A 21,605-nucleotide genomic window follows, 5' to 3' on the forward strand; every position below is an offset into this window, starting at 1 on the left:
CTCACCCCTTCACCACCTAACAGCTGATGTGTGGTAAGCGTACTGGGACAAAAATGGTTACCATCACATTATCCAGATGGATGATACACTTTAGAGGTGGTTGAAGTGCTCCCCACTTACTATGAACAGTATTTTAATTAGTGAAAAAGGCACTACATAAATTTAAAGAATCATTATTATTAAATACTTCTTTAATAATAAATATGAGTTGTCCAGTCATTTACTCATTGTTTTAAAAGCATCCATTTTTTTAAAGAGATGTCCATCCAAAAGGTAACCGAAAAGTGGACTTTCCCTGGATTTAACAAGCGCTTAGTCAATAAAATGAAGGTTTCTTGGACTAACTTCAGCACTTCCTGAAAATATCAGAAACCAGACAGATGTGATAGGCCCAGCCGAGTGGCGGATGGTCCAACAGCATTTAGCCATACCATCCTGTCCAATGCGATGCCCCTCTGATTATTTCAGCTGTAAGTGTAAGTGAAGCCAGAGTGCCAGGGCGAACGCTCTTAACTTTCATGAAAGGCTTTCCGTTGCGCAGGACTCATTTTCAATGGATCAATATGAAAAGTGATAAAGGCTCTTAATAACTCCCATTTTCATTAGAGTAATGTTATTAACTGTGAAGCCGCTTCAGCTGTTTCTGAAGAAAAAAGCGGCTTCATTAAGGAAAGCGCGATTGATTTTAGATGGGTTTCAAGCACCACTTTGCTGCTGCCACGCGCGCGGTTCAATTGGCTTTTCACAGTTTGCTAAATGGCAAATTCATTGGAACGTTTAAATATCTGAAGGCAGACTTCTGAAATTGGCTCTTAATATGTGCAGAGATGAGAACGGCAGTTGAAAAGTTTGCTTTGTCTCGTGCTTGACACATTTTTTTTCCTCCTCTTGGTTTTTACCTCAAGGCATTTAGATTATCTGCACTTGTGAATTTTGTATTAACTACTTAATTACCATGATTACCAGACTGTTCGTTTGGCCTTCTTCAGTTGAAAGCTTATTGTTTGATAATTTTTTTGTTACAAACACACAAGTAGTTAGTAGCATCGGCCTCAGCTTTATATAGTTCCTTTAATATGAATGAAATAAGAACATCCTACAGGGCTTATGTCAATATCTTAAGCCTTCTTCAAATCTGATGATTGATTTTTTATTAAAATATAACAGCAAATATTGTTGGCTTTCTTTTACCGTGTTCCTTTATCATTTTATCAATAAAAATTTGATCAAAGAGAAAAGATAGGAAAATATGAAAGGCACTATATATGACATAGATATGAGAGATATTATATACAGAATTATATATTGTGAATCTGCGGAGGGCTGGCACCCTGCCCGGGGCTTGTTTCCTGCCTTGTGCCCTGTGTTGGCTGGGATCGGCTTCAGCAGACCCCCGTGACCCTGTAGTTAGGATATAGCGGGTTGGATAATGGATGGATGGATGGATATACTGTGAATGCCAGGTGCATTCTGGCACTTAACCTGGACAGACACCAATCCATTAAAGGGCTTACTTATGAACACACACACTTATAAGGAGCCAGTTTAGAATCACCCATTCATCTAAATATGGCAGCAAGAAATGAAGTCAAACGAATTAACTAGAAAATTGCAACTCAGTTACACAGCAAATTGGTTAAATGTGTATCAATAGACTATGCTGAAGCAGTTGGTGGTGATCATGTGGAAGATGAAAACATCAATTTACAATATACCATAGAATATCTACAAGCGTTAACACTGTCCCGTCTTCCATCAGCCGAATTAGTGTTGAAAGAAGGATGTATCATAATGTTATTGCGTAATTTATGTAAGAGTGATAGGCTATGCAATAGGACAGAGTTAGTTGTATTCAAAATTGGTTGAACAATTCTAACATATACAATTTTAACTGGCAACAAGAAAGGTAATGTAGTACATCTAACATTAGACACCAAAGGAGATCTTGATATGCCATTCATATTAAAACGTTTACAGTTTCCTGCTAGAATAGCTTATGCTATGACAATTAAATCACAGGGACAAACATTCAAAAAAGTTGGCTTATCTATTAGAGAGAAAGAAATGATATTCACTTCCTGGCAGCTATACGTTGCGTTGTCACAATGTAAGTCCAAACACGGAATCAAAATTCAATGCGATCTTGAAGAAAAGTTAATTCCAAATATTGTTTTAACTGAAGTTTTAAAGTAAAAGTGAAAATAATAATGCATATTTGACAATTCCAATGAAAATAACAATCTCCTTAAATTGTTGGCGAGCGAAGTGAGCAGGGGGTTGAAGCCCCCTAGTTATGTAAAACATCAAACCCTTTATCTCTTTTGATTGCTTAGGCTCATTTTGTCCTCCAGGTTTCATCACTGAGAAAGCTGTTGATTCTGAGGTAAAGATATTTTAGTTTAGAATCGAAACACAGAGGGATTCTGCCATTGGAAGAAAGTTTAACTGTTAATGATACCTGGAAGAAGAAAAATACATAAATGTGAAAAGAACTAACTGGTAAGAGTGAAGCATCCTGATAGACCTGCATGAAGTTGATCATGACAGGAGGTGGCAGATGGATGAAAAGAGAAAAACCATGATAGTATGACATGATGTCATGCACATGCACTGCATTTTACTTGTTGTAGGAGACAGGTGGCACTCTAGAACCCCATACACGACTGATACACACACACCGTCACACGTTCAAATAAATGATATTTATTTTTCAAAATACCTTTTTACAACCTAACAATTACAATCAACTAAGAATTCTCTCTCTTCTCTCTTCTTCATCTTCTTCTCCTCTTCTAACTCCTCTTCTCCCCACAAGCGTTGCCCTCTGCCTCTCGAAATTGAGTTATTCATGTAAGACAGTGGACTCCTTTTATCTTGGACCTGGAAGTTCTTGTGATGCCAGGGCACAGCCCGATGGAAGCACTTCCAGGTCAATCGGAAGTTCCCTAAAGCAGGGAGCCTGATGCCCTGGAGCTCCCTCTGGTGGCCCCCACAGACTCCAGCAGGTTTCCCTCACTGCACTACAAGTCCCAAAATTCATTGCAGATATTGGAATGAGTCCCAAAGCCCAGGGATGCTGCCAACTAGTGGGATGGGGAGGCATATTGTTTTGAAACAAAGCCTCCCTCCATTGTTCTGTTATATTGGTTAAAGGAATGGAACCAGTCCCGGCCAGGACACCTGTCCATGCGTGAGGTCCTTTTACAACGTCACCACTAGTTAATGTACTCACATTTTCCTCTTGTTCTGTAATGTGACACATGTATTTTGACACATGAGATGAAACCATTCAGTCCTTCCATCTTATTTGAGAGTTAAAACAAATGCATCCCAGACGGGACAGGGACGCACAGTCACAGACTTTTCTATGATGTGATGGGGCGCTACCCCGATTAAATTATTTTTCCTTTACTTGTTCACATTATGCTGATTGTGATTTCTGTAAGTAGCATAAAGAACAGCATAGTATTGGGCTTGCCAATGGGTTTCAGTTGACATGACTATTAGAAGCCCCATGTTGTGGGCACTGCTAGTGTCCACTTGTACTGGCACGAGTGAGTTTGTACTGCAGTTAAGGGCCGTTGGTTATGTGCATCTTAGCAGCCCGTTACATGCATGTGTGAGGGTTGAGCATGTAATGGTGTCATACCTGACATGCGATGGCCCCTTTAGCAGGTAAACGCCATAGATGCGTATTAAATTAGGAGTTGTTTGTGTTGCTCAGTTGGTCAGCAGGAGCCAAATACGGATGATTCTCAAGGTGGATAGGACAGGTGGCTGAACAGTGAGCATGCCAGGGCAGCTAAGACAGTTATGGGATTAAAATCATTTGAAGGATTTGGCTGCTGGCACTTTACTCTGCAATAGAAGGAATTTGTGAGACCCTCAAAAAAATCAGGAAAAGAGAGAAGGTGAAATTAACTGACGGCTGCCCATAAGACTGAGCCTGAGGAAAACAGTTAAACTGGTCTGAAATCAACTTCTACACCGGGTGTAGCTTGAAGAATGGTGCAATATAGTTTGATTAGTTTTATCTAGCTATTGTGCTTACAAGAACACTTTTATTCCCTATTTTTATCACAATTTATCGATCACCTCTTTGAAAGTGTTCTTCAGACTGTACAATAGAGATCATTTTTGGCAACACTCCGTTTGGAAGTCCATGCTCTTCACTTTGTAACCACAAGGAGGCACCACTGAGCCCCAAACCTCAGATGCGATGTTACCCAACACAAATCCGAGTTCAAATGAAGAAAATTTATTTGTCAATCACATATTTTCAATAATCACCTGCCAAAAGATCAACACCCAGATACAATTGATTTCTTCACTCCTTCCTTTCTCCAAGAGTATCGACTGCTGCCTCCTGACTCCCTGATGTGAGGCGTTTCCTTTTCAAGTAAGACCCGAGAATGCTTCCACTATAACTACATTGCATGTTAAAAACACTTCCGCCTCATGTGGAAACCAGTAATGTCCTCCCTTGGCAGCACCCTCTGGTGCCAACCAAGGTTTCCAACTTCCACACTTCAATTCCCTTAAGGAACATTGCCACCTACTGTGTGGAGGTATGAACTGCTTCTGGTATCCATCTTCACCCAGTCCATTCACTATAGTTCAATCCCAGCCAGAAGGAATATTACAAGGCGTTCTGGTCGAGTTGTGTCTCCACTCCTGCAGTTCATCCACTATGGTTTCCTGGCCAGGCAAGTACTCAGTCTCCATTCCAACTGGGATGCCTGTATGTCCTCCATGGAACTTACAACTGCTCTAGTGGTAGTCAGTCTTGTTCATTCAATTTGATTAGATTAGAGATCTTTATTGTCACATACACGGCGATTGTATAGTGAAATTCTTGTGTGATTGTTGCAGTGATGTATAAATAAATACTGTAAATCACGGATGTCGAACTCCGGTCAACAGTTTTGGAAATGTCTGCTGTGGCAGAATGAGAGCAGCAACAAGCCACAGAATTAAACAACAAGTGTAATTAATAGCAAGAACTGGCTTCTCATTAAGAAATTGATTGGAGTGAAATTGGTTGGAGTTTGAAATTCCAGCTTAGCTGGTCATCTGTTGGCTCGTTTCACATCTCATTTCTGTTTGGCTGTCATTTAATGAAAAAAGGAATACATTGAGAAGACTGAATCCTTAAAAACAGGACTATTAAAATGAAGGGAAAAGGAGTTAATTAGCAGTGAAAACTGCTTGCTGATTAGGAAAAGGATTAGAATGAAAACCTGCAGCCACAGCAGCTCACCAGGCCCGGAGTTCGACACCCCTGCTGTAAATAAATAAGAGTAGCTGAAGATAAATAAATAATTACAAAGCATAAATAAATAAATAAATAAATAAATAAATTAAGAGTGAAAAAAGTAACATTACAGTATCAGTACACATAAACTAGCAGGTGGATACAGAACTCAGTCCTTATGGCCTGAGGGAAGAAACTGTTCCTGAAGCTGGTAGAGTGAAGTGAAAATGGGGTGAACTGGCTGGCTGTCATTAGAGGTGATCAATTCAACTCTTCTGAGACATCTGGTTGAGTAGATGGTATGAAGTTGTGGAAGGTCAGCCCTAATTATTTTAGAAGTTGCATGGACAGGAGATTGCGATCCTAGAAAGTGAGAAAACCAAACCACACCGTGATGCATCTGGTCAGGACACTTCCAATAATGCGCTGGTAAAGGTTCACCAGTGTTTTGGTTTGCACCCCACACTTATTTAGCCTCCTCAGGAAAAATAAAAGCCTTTGCTGGGCCTTTTTGATTATGCAGGTGGTGATTGACAGACCACAAAAGGCAGTCGGTGATGCTGACACCCCGATTCTGATGCTGCTTACTGTCTGGTATTTGGGAGTAATTCACGTGAAGTGGAGTGTGACTGCTTTGGTTCTTTCTGATGTCTACAGTGATGTCCTATGTTTTTGTGGACATTCAGGGAGAGGTTGTTGTTATGGCACCATACAGTAGGGTCTTTTATCTTTCACTTGTAGGCAGACTCGTTGTTGCTGACGAGGCCAATCACAGTCGTGTCATCTGAGAACTTGATGAGGCTGTTGCCTGCATGCTTTGCTGCACAGTCATAGATGAACAGACTGCATAGCAGTGGGCTGAGGCAGCAGCCTTGTGGAATGCTAATGTCTATTAGAGAGCATGGAGGAGTTAGTTTTGGCAGTCCTCTCTGACTGGGGTCTATTGGTCAGGAAGTGAAGCACACAGCTACAGATGGAGCTACTCAGGCCAAGGTCTCTCAGCTTTAGTACCAGGCAGGAGGGCACAATGGTGTTGAAGGCAGAGCTATTGTCAATGAACAGCATCCTGCCTAAGAGGTTTCTGTGGTGCTGATGTCCCAAAGTAGTCTGCAGGGCACACTGTTAGACATCTATGTTCTGCATAATGTTAAAATTAAGGGTATGGAGCATCACAGCCATCGTGACCAAGACAGTACACGTTGGCCACCAGGGGTGCACCAGCTCCCCAAACCCAACACATGTGGACACAAGTTCAGCAACACACTTTTTTTTATTTTCTTATGGAAAGCATTTTTCAAACGTTTCCCACCAGCCCAGCACAATACACAGTCTAAAGCACACAACAATGTCCTTTTTGTTCTTCTCTCTCTCTCTGTTCTTCTGCCTCCACTCCTCCTCCAGCAAGCTTCGTACTCCACCTCCCAACTCTGGCTCCTGGATCAGTGACCACTGGCTCTATTTATGTGATCCCTGGGAGTGCTTCCGGTGTTCAGTAGGATTGGTCCGAAACCACTTTTGGGTAAGATGAGAGCCCAATGATGAAGGGCTCAGGAGTCCCTGCAGCACCCCCTGGCAGCACCCATGGAACCCAACAGGGCTGTACCAAACTCCAACCCCTATAACGCCCTGTGGGACTCCGTGGTGTTTCAGCAGCCCAGGGGGGCTACCCTCTAGCGTTCCTGGGGAGATAATGCCCTGAGCATGCTCTCTCCCCTAGTCTTTCCACTGCGGAGGCAACCCAGCCAGGCAAGGGCCACGGCCATCCACCAAAGCACATTTAAATATTGGGGTCTGAATGCCGTCTGTGTAATTAAAAACTTTAAAACAGCTGGGAAACACTGAGAAATGGGATGATTGGGAAAGGATTAAGCGTTGAGTATGATGAGTACACCAAAAAAGTCTGATGTAGTCATTTAAAGTTAATTCTTGTAATCTAGGAAAAAAGTGAGTGCAAAGGAATCAGACTGCTGATACATCATGAAGCCTTCCATGACACAACTATATTATAACTTGGAGCAGCCCACGTGTTTTGTGTCTATTGTGTTGATGCAAGCAGATTCTCACTTCAGCACATACCTCTACGATACCTGTTGACTTTTTTCATGTACGCTGACCCCACAGTGCACTAAAATGAAGTTACTTTGGAGCACATATTGTTATCATCATGTCTGTCTGTCTGCAGCAAATTAGGCCTCCAGTGGACCAGATTTGTTGATATTTGGTCTACTCATGGAAAATTCCTGGAATTATTAAAAAAAAGCAAACTTTTATTATGATAATTCCCTTTTAGTTACCTTCAAATTCCTCTCCAGAAAAAGGAAATACACATCCCAGAGTTTCTCCTGTTCCTGGTGGAAAACATTTTCTGTCCCCATCCTTTTGTTACTGTTCCTAGAGCCTCCTGTGTTATTTCTAGCAAATGTTCCCTTCAGTCTGAACGTGATGTGTGCGGCTGCATTGTCAGGGTACAAACTCTAGTTTTGGGTGCATGCATGACAATCCTTCCAGATGTTTCTTCCTGATGCTTTTCCGTAAAGGCCTCAGCAGTTCAATATAATATCACTGATTCACAGTCTGTCCCTGGGAAACAAGCTCTTTGTGAATAATTCCACCAGGTATGCCAGGTTGGGGTGCATGCACTGGTACACCACATGACAAAACAGCTTGGGATCCCGGTTGGCAGCCCCTCCCAGGCAGACATGTCGTCCAGTGCCACTCTCTGGAAATGACCTGCCGCAGCCAGGTGTTATATAGGCATCCCCTTGGCCTTTTCCAGCCACTTGGGTCCTCAACAATGAGGACCCTGAGAACCAGATCACCCTCAGGGAATCATGCCACATGGCCATAGTGGTGTAACTGACGCTCCTTCACAATGCAGGTAATGTGCCTCATTTGGGACTCTGTGAGCAACTGCTCATTTAACACAAAGTCAAACCAGCGGTACCCAAGGATTCTCTGAAGAGACACAGTACCAAAGGAGTCCAGTCTTTGGTACACCAATGTCATCTGCCATGGGGGCTTGTAGAAAAAAAAATCTTCATATGAATAATTATGGAATAAATGCCAGAAATACGCACTCAACAAACTCAGCATGATGCCACTCGGTGGACTGACTAAGCAGTAGCCATATGATACTCGGTGGCCTGTTCTGTATCAGAGGTTGGCAAACTTTTTTCCTCGAGGGCCACAAGGACATCTGTAAGGTCTCTAGTGGGCTGCATGTGACAAAAATCTAAATTTACTAAATAATGAATGTAATTTTTACACAAAAAGACATTTATTAGTCATATAACTATATAACTTTGGGACACAAAGAAAGCAGCAAATAAAATTAGCTTTTTGTGGTAATTCACTTTCTGATAGAATACTTCCAAACTTATTGTGCTTAGTTTGAAAATGTCTCTTCAAACTAAACACCTTAAAAGAGCAAGGCTGTCATGACATATTAGGTACGCTGCTTTACTTTCAATATATGTAAAAAAAATACAGCTGTATGTCCATTCCTTGTTAAAAATGTGGCATTCATCTTCAATTTTACATCTTTTCACAGTAGCACTCATTGTTAGGGATAACAAAATGTAAAATGTAATACAGTGCTTGGACAACAATGCCTGAATTTATTCAGGCAATTCAAACACACACACAAGAATTTGTATGTTTACATTGCAACCAGTCCTGCGACTATGTAAGATGGAAACATCACAGTATGAATACTGCTACACGAAGTACAAAGTCCACTCCCGTAAATACAAGCTTCTGCTTGTACCCATGTGACATTTGTCACACATGTGTAATTAGGGGACAACCAAAGGGCCTGAATAAATGTACTTCCACGCCAAAGCAGGGAGTGGCAAAGTGCGCTAATTCTCTCTCTCAATTCCTTGTAGACCCTTCTCGAGAAATCCCGCCCTGTTCTGGGGCAGCCAACAACATCACTTCTGGTTCTGGTCTTGATGACATCACTTCCCCTGTGAGGATTTTAAAAGCAGCCATCTTAGGATGATACTCAGTTTTGTTTTGGACTCCATTGTGTGAACATGTCTTTGTCTTTTGACAGATTTTGCTGCTGGGAAATATTAAACGGGTGGCTTCCCCAAACCTTCCCAATGTCTCTGGGTTATTCTTGTTACACACTATAAACGAGCTTGCTCATTTGTTCACATGTTCCAAAACACGCTCTGTTTATGTATTTGTCATTTTTATTAATGAAATCAACCTCTGGAGGCAACTGATAGGTACCGGCAGGCCAAGCGTAATGCAGCTTCGGTGGCTGCTGAGGTAAAAACTCAGGCGTGGGAGGAGTTTGGGGACACCATGGAGAATGACTTTTGGATGGCTTCAATGAGATTCTGGTCCACCGTCCGGTGTCTCAGGAGGGGGATGCAGTGCAGTTTCAACACTGTATATGGTGGGGATGGTGCATTGCTAACCTCGACTCTGGAGGTTGTGGGTCGGTTGGGGGGAGTACTTTAAAGACCTCTTCAATCCCACCAACATGCCTTCCAATTTGAAAGCAGAGCCTGGGGTCTCAGAGGTGGGCTCCCTCATCACTGGAACTGAGGTCACCGAGGTGGTCAAAAAACTCCTTGGTGGCAGAGCCCCGGGGGTGGATGAGATATGCCCGGAGTTCCTCAAGGCTTTGGATGTTGTAGGACTGTCCTGGTTGACATGCCTCTGCAACATCGCTTGGACATCAGTGACAGGGCCTCTGGATTGGCAGACCAGGGTGGTAGTCCCCCTCTTTAAGAAAGGGGACCGGAGGGTGTGTTCCAACTACAGAGGGATCACACTTCTCAGCCTCCCTGGAAAAGTCTATTCGGGGGTTCTGGAGAGGAGGGTCTGTCGGATAGTCGAACCTCGGATTTAGGAGGAACAGTGTGGTTTTTGTCCTGGTTGCAGAACACTGGACCAGCTATACACCCTTAGCAGAGTCCTGGAGGGTGCATGGGAGTTTGCCCAAACAGTCTACATGTGTTTTGTGGACTTGGAAAAGGCGTTTAACCATGCCCCTCGGGGAATCCTGTGGGGGGTACTTCGGGAGTATGGGGTACCAGACCCCCTGATAAGGGCTGTTCGGTCCCTGTACAACCGGTGTCAGAGCTTGGTCCGCATTGCCAGCAGTAAGTCGAGCCCGTTTCCAGTGAAAGTTGGACTCTGCCAGGGCTGCCCTTTATCACCAATTCTGTTCATAACTTTTATGGACAGAATTTATGGGCGCAGCCAGGGTGTTGAGGGGGTCCGGTTTGGTGGACTCGGGATTGGGTCACTGCTCTTTGTAGATGATGTTATCCTGTTTGCTTCCTCAGGCTGTGATCTTCAGCTTTCTCTGGATCGGTTTGCAGCTGAGTGTGAAGCGGCTGGGATGGGAATCAGCACCTCCAAATCTGAGACCATGGTCCTCAGCCGGAAAAGGGTGGAGTGCCCTCTTAGGGTTGGGAGCGAGGTCCTGCCCCAAGTGGAGGAGTTCAAGTATCCTGGGGTCTTGTTCACGAGTGAGGGAAGAATTGAGCGTGCAATTGACAGGTGGATCGCTGCGGTGTCCGCAGTGATGTGGGCTCTGCATCAGTCTGCTGTGGTGAGAAAGGAGCTGAGCTGTAAGGCAAAGCTCTCAATTTACCAGTCGATCTATGCTCCTGCCCTCACCTATGGTCATGAGCTATGGGTAGTGACCGAAAGAACGAGATTGCGAATACAAGCGGCTGAAATGAGTTTCCTCTGCAGGGTGTCTGGGCTTTCCCTTAAGGATAGGGTGAGAAGCTCAGTCACCCGGGAGGGGCTCAGAGTAGAGCTGCTGCTCCTCCGCATTGAGAGGAGTCAGATGAGGTGGCTCAGGCATCTGGTCAGGATGCCTCCTGGACGCCTCCCTAGTGAGGTGTTCCAGGCACGTCCAATAGGAGGAGGCCCCGGGGAAGACCCAGGACAAGCTGGAGGGACTATGTCTCCCGGCTGACCTGGGAACGCCTTGGGATTCCCCCGGAAGAAGGGCCGGGAGAGGGAAGTATGGGCATCTCTGCTCAAGCTGCTGCCCCGTGACCCAATCTTGGATAAGCAGAAGAGGATGGATGGATGGATTATTAATAAAAATCACAAAAGTTTTAAACTTGTCCATGGGCTGCTCAAATTGACGTAGCTGTCATTTTTTTTTAACAAAATCACAAAGGTTTTAAATCTGTGTATGGATCACACAAATTGATGTCATGGGCTGCATGCGGCCCGGGGGGGCCGTAGTTTGCCCACCCTTGTTGTATAATGACACTCTTCTCCTGTGCTATTGACCAAGTCTAGGAATTTATTGGGTTCCCCCTCATATACCTGTATCTTCAAAGAAAATTTGTGGGGAAAGTTCCATTTTCTCTGCGGTAGGCTGGCGCCCTGCCCGGGGTTTGTTTCCTGCCTTGCGTCCTGTGTTGGCTGGGATTGGCTCCAGCAGACCCCCGTGACCCTGTAGTTAGGATATTGCGGGTTGGATAATGGATGGATGAAAGTTTCCTTTTTTTTGAGATACTGTATCTTTCATGTAGTGCTCTGTACAAATTTTTGGAAATTTTGGGAAAGTTTCGGAAGAGTTATGTTAAATTGGAACAGCATTGCAATGGGGGACCAAGAAGGAGAGAAAAACAGACAGTGCTGCCATTTATCTGTTTTCCACTTCAAGCACTGTGTGGAATCATGTATTCACTTGTGAAAGGATTTTCACAAATCTCTCTCTGATTATGATGATGAGTTACACAAATGAGGATGGGCTTTATTTGCGGGCACACATGCTACACAATTGTACCAATTTGGGATTTTGTAAATGTGGTCACCCTTTAATTTACCATCATTTGCCACATTCACCTGATATCCATAATGGTCAGTGGCTATAATAACATTTGTCTTTTACTTCTCTTATTCCTTAACATGTTTCATAACTGAATATTTTTTGCAGACCTCATTTCGTGAATTCTTTTTTATTACTATTACGTTAATTGGAAAACTGCAAATTGTCACTGTGTGTGAATATGGTGTGTGTGGTCTCAGTGATGGACTAGACTCCCCTGTCCAAGCCTGCTTTCAGCCTTTTGTTCAGTCCTGGTAGATAGAGTTTGGTCTGGAAATGGAAAGAGAAGGTTCTAGAACCTACATACTGAACTCAGTCCATTGAGGATTCTTAAATGCACCTGAATGCTGTGTCATGCATACATTTCCTAAATTGCTGGGGACATGGCATAGACAGAGAAAAGTTGCTCCTCATGGTGGGTTTGGTCAGTGAGGTTTTGATTTGGGGTTTGAGGAATTTATTTGGTAATCCCAGATCCACTTTTTTTCCACTGCTGACAGCACCAGGAACTCCTTGTTAGTATTTGTATGTGGCACCCCTGATTATGCAACAAGGACTTTTCGTTCTCCAACATTTCATTTTCTGTCAATTTGAGGCATAAAGTATGGTAAGAAATGGTATCTGTAGAGACAAAAGCGAAAATAACATTTTTCTCATTTGCTTCTTGTGTCTTTTTAAATAGAGAAAAACCTTAGGGAAAATGCAGCCAAGTACATGGACTTGTTGGAAGACAAGCTGCACAGGTAAGTCTCCCATTCTAATCGCTATTTCAATTCTGAATTATGTGAAATTGGAACTTTGATGATCATCACTGATGATTTCCAGGCTGCTTGAGATGAGCTGCAGGTTATGTTTATTTTTATTTGTATTCTGGTTGGCAGTGTGACTTGGGCAGATTATTTCACCTGCATGTTCCAGAACTGTAGAGTAGGCCTTTCCTTCTCACGTCACGATGTCAGGATCATCCACTGACTGAGATTTAGGGATTGTTGCCAGCCAATGTTTCCTGCTGCTATTGGTTTAAGTGTACCACACCGAATATGTAATATGTTCACTATTCTGCCTTTTGGCTAAGATCAAGGGTAGTATCTGTTTTTATCAGTTTAATATCTGATACGTCCCCTATCTGGGGACCATATATTAAATTGAGTTTTGGAACAGGGAGATGGAATCGGGGCTTGCTCAGTCCACTAACGAATCGACCTGGTATTGCAGTACTTCCATCTCTTGTGAATTTCCCCTTGGGATTAATAAAGTATCTATCTATCTATCTATCTATCTATCTATCTATCTATCTATCTATCTATCTATCTATCTATCTATCTATCTATCTATCTATCTATCTATCTATCTAGATGTTACGGGGTCTTCAGATTGATTTTTGTCCCGAAGACCACATGCAGCTAGTATACACATAACTTATATATGTGATCCAATACCTTTTATATTTAAAATCCTTCATTATGTAACACTAGACTGTGCTATGGGGAGGTGGGCCCCAAAAACACTAATTAATTACCAAATCAATAACATTTTGTTCTGCACCAGGTATTTTTTTATTGAAGAAATTTGGAGACTTGATGAAATAACTTAATTACCTGAATAGACAGTGTGAGACTTGCCCGGACACCACCAGTCGGAAACCACATCTTTATAAAATGCACAAGTTTATTAAAGCACAAATAAACAGTTCCAAACACAACACAGTGCCCCTGCACCAATCACCTCTTCTCCAGGCTTTACATTCAATGTCCGTGGCCGCCTTTCCTCTCCTTATAGGAGCTCCGTCCTGCACCTGCTGCCGACTCTAGCTCCCCAATTGTTTTATTCTTGCCTGGATGTGCTCCAGGCGTCTGATGACTTCCTTCTGGCTGCACTTCCTGGTGTGGCGCAAGTGCTGCCCTTTGCACCGGAAGCACCCCAGACGTCTCTGGAAGGCTATTCTTTCATCTTGCAAGGTGTGGCAGAAGTAAACATTTCCCGGGTTCCCTGAGGCTTGAGATGCCCCCAGACGGTGGCCATGGGTCCCACCGGGTTTGGAACCTCCTTGCTCCTCTCCCGTGGCCCTCTCCTAACCCAGGGCAGTTGCCCCCTCATGACCCGGAAGCTATCAATGCCACCTTCCGGTCCTTCCAGGCATTCCGACTGGGTAAGAACCCCAGGTATCTGTGACACTGGCCCACTACCGACTAAGTGGGTTCAAACTGCTGTCATCCAGGGCCCGGTCCTATAAAAAGTAAAATTGACACAGGGATGGAGTCGTTGCCCTGACGCCACTGTCTGGTGTGTTTCACTCTGTAAAAGGGCCAATGCGCCACCCTTTGGCCGGCACCCGCTCCAGTACTTTCCTTCCCCCGTCTTCGGGTTAACTACTGGAACCGCCCTTATTCATTTCATCCCCACTGACTTCGGGGCTTCCCTCTGCTCCGGCAAAGGGTGGCCTGTCACGCTATGTGAGCTCACAGGCTCATGTCTCACTTTGTGGGAAGAATTGGTTTTCCCCCTCTGATTTTTCCTTTTCCTCTGGGGCATTTTGATGGCTTGGGTCCTCCTGCAGGAAAGGAAGAGACCCCTTGTCTTTTGCACCCCTTTGGAGCGGCGTGAGACTGATGCTGGTTCTGGCGGTAGGGCACTAAGATGTCTTGGCTCCACCCCTTCCATGCAATCGGCTCTTCGCGTCGCCACCACTATCGGAGACGCGGCTACTCCTTCACCGGAACCACACGATACCAGGACACAATCGCTCGCTTCTCCTTTTCTCTTTACGGTACCGGTTTTACTCACCTGTACTGCCATGATCCTCCGGCCAAAGATTCCAGCGTTGCGCCTGTCTGCCCTCTGATGTAGTGTCTGATGTGGCGCGATCGCCTTCCCCTCCAGCTCGTCTATACAGACTCGAAGGTCGTGTTCCATCTTTACTAATCAAAGAATCCTCTTCGATTCGTCTCGAGCTGCAGGTATAAATATAGCATCAGCCAGTGAAGGACTTACCTTTACATCAGTCCTTTTCACCGGCTGTGCACTCTGGAGCTTTCTTCCGGGTTTCGACGGACCTTTCCTTTGCTCAGGATGGACATTCACCGGTCTTGTTGCCAAGCAGTCATCGACGGGAGCACGGCAAACACCGTCTAATCCCTTGCCTGTCACGGGGAGGGACTTCCGGTCTGTCGCCATCTTCTCCTTTCTCCTGAGAGGTCTGTGAGACTCGCTGCAGCCCCTCTGCCTCAGCTTTTCAAGCTTTTCAGCTTCGCTGTCAGGATCGGCACACCCCAGCCAGTGGCGCGGATCCAGGTAGGCTCCTCCGGCCACGTCAGTGGCAGCTCACAAAAATTTTATTTATAGGATCCCCCGCCTTGAAGCAGGCGGAAGGCCCCACGTTGGGTGCCATTGCGAGACTTGCCCGGACACCATCGGTCGGAAACCACATCTTTATAACCCCAGCTATCTGTGACAACAGGTACGAAGCAAAAAAAATATCCACAATACACAGTTTTGAAAAAATATTAAAAAAATGACCACAGGTTACTTGTTGGCAAAAACAATAATATCAAGAGCATGGGAGTTAATTAAAGCCTTGTTAAATAATTCAAAGAGTAAAAAAACTGAAAAATCAATTTGAACTATCAATATGAATACAAAAATTGCAGATTAAGTAGTAAACAATTATAATTATATATAATATATATATTATAAAATATAAATAAACCTCCTTAAAAAATAGAAAATGTCAATGAGTGTAGTTACCTCATATATTAGAATATAGAGGGATCAAAACAAATAGTTGGGGTATCAACTTTTTTTTTTTGGTTCTTTATTTTGCCTTATACGATTTCTTGTATTAGGAATTTGTTCGTTTTCGAATACCCCTTGGGGAAAGAGCGCAGGGTCAGCCATTGTACAGTGCCCCTGGGGCAATTACAGGTCTTGCTCAAGGGTCCAGCAGAGTAGGATCTCTTTTGGCAGTGACGGGGACTCAAACAGGCAACCTTTGGGATACCAGCACAGATCCTTAGCCTCAGAGCCACCACTCCTCTCAACATTGTGACTTTATTTAATGCTGGTGGAGTTAAAGCAATTCAAAAGAAGAAGGCACACAGGGGGTTCAATTTATGATGCTGTGCCATTAACAGATGAAGTATTGCTTCTGAATTAGAGCTATTTCTACTTCAGTCATAAGTAGTCATAATGGGACACCCACTTCTGGTGGTCCCTGGGTCTGGAAAGGGCCGAGAATCATTGATCAATATGGAAATGAGGTCACATGTCATCTGGCTGAACAAGACAATGAAAAAGAATTGGGGTACCAGTGTGGTGACCCTGTATAAGTGAAGGTTGGACTAACAGCACACAGTAAGTAGTGGAAATGTCTTTCCAGATGCAAGTTCAAAACAGAACTAACAAAGATGGTGGAGCTTTTGATTTTAAGTCCTTCCAGCAGATAGAGGCGGGTCCAAGTGGGCGGGCACCGAAGTGACATCAGAGGTGTTACAGCCATCAATCATGTGATCAGTAGAGGGAGGAAGAGAAAAGGCATTAGGACACAGCGCCAACCCCTGGAGTGGGGGTAGAATTACAGTCACTAGAGCCCTTCAGCTGTACCGTATGAGCATGTCCGTGGCAATATGTATACTATACATACTTCATGCTGCCTAGATCACCAGTCCCTTGTCCTAATTGTCACCATTTCCTATTTGGTCAGGTCATGCTTATTTCAAGTCGCCCTTATGGCACTCCCACATTGTTTGTTTGAATAACCCTGAACAGACACACAGACAGACTGAGATACAGACAGAGAGACAGACACTTGTCATTTTATATATACAGTATTTAGATTACTGTCGCTATTGATATTTGTTTGAATCTCATTTGAGAACACCTTGATTATTTTTAGTTCATTTTTTGAAATTATTACTGTCATTATTTGCAACTGTAATTTTCAGAATATCATTAGAGCACATTCTGGATTTTTAATATAATAGTTACAGTTGTCATTTTCTTTGTAATAATTTTGTATTTTTTTTATTGGTGCCTATTGCTAGTACCAAGAGGCCATGGTGACGTAAAGCATGACATCAGCTCACCGACGGTGGCGCACAGATACTGCCATCTGAACTTTGGGTCAACAAAGTAATAATTTGCAATGGCTGGTACTACAGCAAATGAAGAAGAAATATGAAATATATGATAGATTTAGTTTGGTACTGACTTTGCTTAGACGTTTGGCTAAGAATTTATTACAATGGTTTGATTTTAGTTGAATGTTCGAAAAAACAAAAAGAAGCTAGTTTAGTCATGACTTTGCCTTGACTTTAGACTAAAATTATGAGTAATGCTTTGATGAAAGGCTTTCTTGGTGAAAGAGCTATGACTTCAAAAACATCCTAAGAACACAGAGGCTGTCTCTCTGCTGCTTGGTCATCACCCAAAGTTCATTTAAAAATGCACTTAATAGCAATCAAGTGCCACTGTGGGTCATCACAATTGTCCTTAACTCTGTGTCCAATAGCCTGTGTGCAAACCCAAAGTAATGCCAAGGAAACCAAAATTAAGCAAAAAACTTTACTACAGGAACATAATATCAGTGATGGATGAATGTTGGGGGTAAACTCAATATTGGGTAAGCATAAGTAAAAAAACAGAAAGCATCTGCTGCATTTCTTAGGATAACTAACATGAATATCATTATCTTCAAATTGAGATATATATAAATATATATTGTAACCAAAAGAGGGCACCTCAGAGCCCTGACACCAAAAACAAGTGCACAAACACAGTCAAGGGTACAAATGAAACCTATTTTATTTTACTTACTACCTTTCACAGGTTCTTCTTTCAACACAGAATCACAAGCACCATCCAATATAGTAATTCCTTCACTCTTCTCCAGGTAAGCCTTGTCCTCTAACTTCTGACTCTAACTTGCCTCCTTTTATTTTGGACCTTGGAGTACTTCTGGGTTCACAGCATTGCACGAGGGAAGCACTTCCGGGTCACACAAATGTGGACCTCACCAGGACTGTCCTTATGTATTACAAATCCCAGGCAGCCCTAGGTGTCCTAACTGGTACTTGGTCAACGGAGCACTGCCACCTCTTGTTCTGGGAGATGGATCATTTGTCATTTCATTAATTGTTTCTCCCGAATGGGATAGAAATGTTAAATCTTCCCAGCTGGGATGTGCCTCCATTCTTGCATTCCTTCCATTATGGCATCCCAATGGGGTGGAGACTTTTCCTCAAACCCATATACTGTATATATATATATATATATATATATATATATATATATATATATATATATATATATATATATATATATATATATATATATATATATATATGTGGTCCTCAGGGATGCTGTAGCTCCCCAAATTCCCAACACAAAAGCTTGGACACAAGTTTTTTTATGAACACTAAAGGTTTTATTATGTGAAACTCTTACACAAGTAATCGTTTGCCACACTACGTCCACAACTCTAGTTCTCTGACACTCTGAGTCATTTCTCCTCCACTCCTCCAGGTAAGCTTTGCCTTCCTCCACCCGACTCTGGGTCCCAGTGTTGAGACGGGAAGCTCCTTTTATGTAAAACCCAGGAGCCTTTGTGGTGTCCCAAAACAGTGGCTTGGGAGTACTTCTGGTTGAGGCTCGATCCTGACAGTGTAGGGCTTTCTAATTCTTTCAGTGCCCCCCCCCCCAGTGGCATCCACAGAACCCAACAGGGCTGAGCCAATGAACTACAGTTCCCATTGTGCCCTGTGGGAATCCATTGTGGTATTGTAACCCAGGAAGGCTGCTGTCTGGTGCCTCTGGGGAGACAATTCCCTAAGCAAACTGTCTTCCCCTGTCCTTCCACGCCATTGGTGTCCTGGCCAGGTAAGGATTTCAGCGCTGCTTTGGCTGGGATGCCAGTCCCTGCATGGCATCTTTTGCTATATATAGTGAATATACTCTATTTAAATATACAGTATATATATATTTTTTTCTTTTAGTTTAATTTTCCATATTTACTGTAAAGTGAGGTAAGCCTGTGAGGAACACAGCCAGAATTCATAAATTTGGAGTCACTCTTCCTGGTGTAGTGCCTCTGGTTTCAGCAGGTTGGTTTCATTTTGCGCATCAAGTAAAGTACAGGACAAGAGCAGAACATTCCGGTTATCCACCTGGAAGCATTTAGAGGAAAAACCACAGGGCATGCTGTGCGAGTCCCCAAGACAAGCGCTGTGTGTGAATGTGAGTCAGGACGGAGCCAGGTTATTGGGGCTGTGACCTCTGACTGGTAAAATCATTTCAACTTGTTTTCAAGTTTGAGATTTATATTTGGACAGAAACACACGTTTTCAGCTGCTGTGTTGAGCTCACGCTGCAGGGAAACCAGATGGCCAGAGCCTACTGGTAATTTAGCCCAAAGCAAGAACAGTACTTCTTTGTGATAGTGCCTGTGACTGTCATCGGCGCTTTTCAAAAATGACTGCCAATTAAATAGGTCACAAGCTGGAGGAATGGAAACTTTTTTTGACAGTTTAGTTAAAGGCATATCCAAGGAGTTAGAGAAGTTGAATTTGCCTTACTTATTCAAAATTCATATATTTTAAAAGTGACTTGAGTGCATAAGCATACTAGAGTGACAATATTGGACTAAAAAATATTAGGCATAGTATGTAAAAACCCCTGGGAGTATTTCATTAATTAAGAATGTTGAAGAGATTTGCTATCTCGGCGCCATCATCTTAACAATTGCAGGCTTCCTGCTCCATTATGGTTTGACTGTTGCTGTGGTTTCACGGATCCACCTTGTAACATTTTCACCATCGCTGAGGCTTTGTGGTTTGTGGTGAACTAATCCACTAGAGACTTTGCTTCCACACTGTAAGCCTTAGCTTCATCTCTGTAAATGTTTTAAAGAAGACAGTCGACTACACAATGAATGTTTTCAAGGAAGAGCTGCTCCCTTAACTGTTGACTTGGTGACTGCTTCAAAGAAGATGTGAGGACAAGAGGGGCCAAGGGCAGGAATTGGCTCAGGACAGGAGCAGGGCTGAGTGTGGCCCTTTGACAGGGAGAGAGAGACAAGGAGTTAAGTACTTGATTTTTAGTCGTAGCCTTCATTTCGTGTCGGGGGAAGTTAGTGCTACGTTTCTGTGAAGGCCAGTTGTCTATTCTGACATACACAACGACTCACTCCAACTAGTTCGTGACTCATCCTGACAAAAGTATTGAGGTTTGACAATCAATGGATGCTCTTCCAGAAGCACCCTAACACTACCCCTAACCCTAATGCATATGTAAGTGATGAGGAATAATAAGTGCTCTGGATTTAACAAGCAGAAGAAAGGCTTGTTTGTCTGATGTCTCATGTTTTATCTACCACAACAGAATGGAAAAAACAATAAATTGGCTGCAAAGGGGGTTGAACTCACTATACCTTTTAACCCTTTGTACAGTACCAGTTCCGTCAGGCAGTGTGCTACTGGTAGTTAAAAAAGGCAAGCAGGACTGTGATGAAAGTTGGCACGGAGTCATTTAATTTGACATATCCAACAATGTTCACTCGTTTAAATCAAAACAGACTGGTAACAAGATCCACAGTTGGCTAGTCTGACATACCCAATGAATAGAGGTCATGAAATGTGACTTCAGCTTAAGGAACAGTCACCCAGACAGAGAATGTTAACTTCTGTAAATGTACCAGGAAAGCCAGAAATTGTAGAGGATAGAGGAAAATAAAGGAACTATTTTTGGTTCCCAAAAGACCCATCCAGAAAGACCCTTTATTAATTTGGATCTATAACAGGCTCCATACAGTAAATAACCATGATTAGATGGGAACAGATGCGTGAAATACTCTTGCATACAATAACATAGACTAGGTTCAGGTTTTCTTAATTTATTGGTGTCCTGCTAGGTAACATGCCATACATCAAATATTTCACTTTTTTCTACATATAAGAATGTTTTTCAAAGTACAAAGAACCAATGTCACATGCAGAGAACCCTTCCCAGAATGAAATGGTGCTTTGTGAACCAATAGTTCTACAAGGAACCACACATCCCTGTAAAGAACCCTAAAAGACCATTAAAGAACCTGTGTGTTTAAGAGTGTAGGATACAGATGGTGCCTAACTTTCGAACTATGAGAACAAAATGCCTAAGAAGGTAAAACACAAGGCTTAGGTGGTAGCGCTTATGATCTTATTTTAATATTTATTTAATAGGTTTACATAGTCTACTTAATTATTATTTATAATAATTCCAGTAGCAAATTGTACAATTGTACTTGTATGATGAACAAGATAATGATCAGTTTGAAAGTTCTTGTCTGCTGATGATTCTGATTGAATGTGAAGGAATCCAGAAGTGAACCCAATGAGAATAATGGATCAGACACGAGTGCCATGCAGTGATGTTCATGGCTGGTGACTGCTGGAGTCAGATTTACAAATATATGAATTCCAAAGAGTAGCTTATTCACTATTCAATTAGCAGAATGAACATTGACTACTGGTTATCTTTCATATCTCATCAGCATTCTTT

The 21,605-nt window shown here is 42.9% G+C and overlaps 1 protein-coding gene and 1 non-coding gene across 4 annotated transcripts in view; both read left to right on the forward strand.

Annotated features, from left to right (window-relative positions):
- The window catches only part of disc1 (DISC1 scaffold protein), a 248,571-nt gene that overhangs the window by 152,861 nt on the left and 74,105 nt on the right, over positions 1-21,605 (forward strand). For all 3 annotated transcript variants that reach the window (XR_005630805.1, XM_039737724.1, XM_039737722.1), the window contains exon 10: positions 12,757-12,817. Coding sequence is in view for 2 of the 3 variants with exons in the window: in XM_039737724.1 (XP_039593658.1) it covers positions 12,757-12,817 (61 nt within the window). In the remaining variant the exon portion in view is untranslated. The remainder of the gene's footprint in view (positions 1-12,756; positions 12,818-21,605) is intronic.
- Positions 13,125-13,314, forward strand: LOC120517063. The gene has a single exon (XR_005630984.1). It is a non-coding gene; the product is annotated as a U2 spliceosomal RNA (small nuclear RNA).

This window comes from Polypterus senegalus, chromosome 16 (genome assembly GCF_016835505.1).
Source record: "Polypterus senegalus isolate Bchr_013 chromosome 16, ASM1683550v1, whole genome shotgun sequence".
Taxonomy (NCBI): domain Eukaryota; kingdom Metazoa; phylum Chordata; class Cladistia; order Polypteriformes; family Polypteridae; genus Polypterus; species Polypterus senegalus.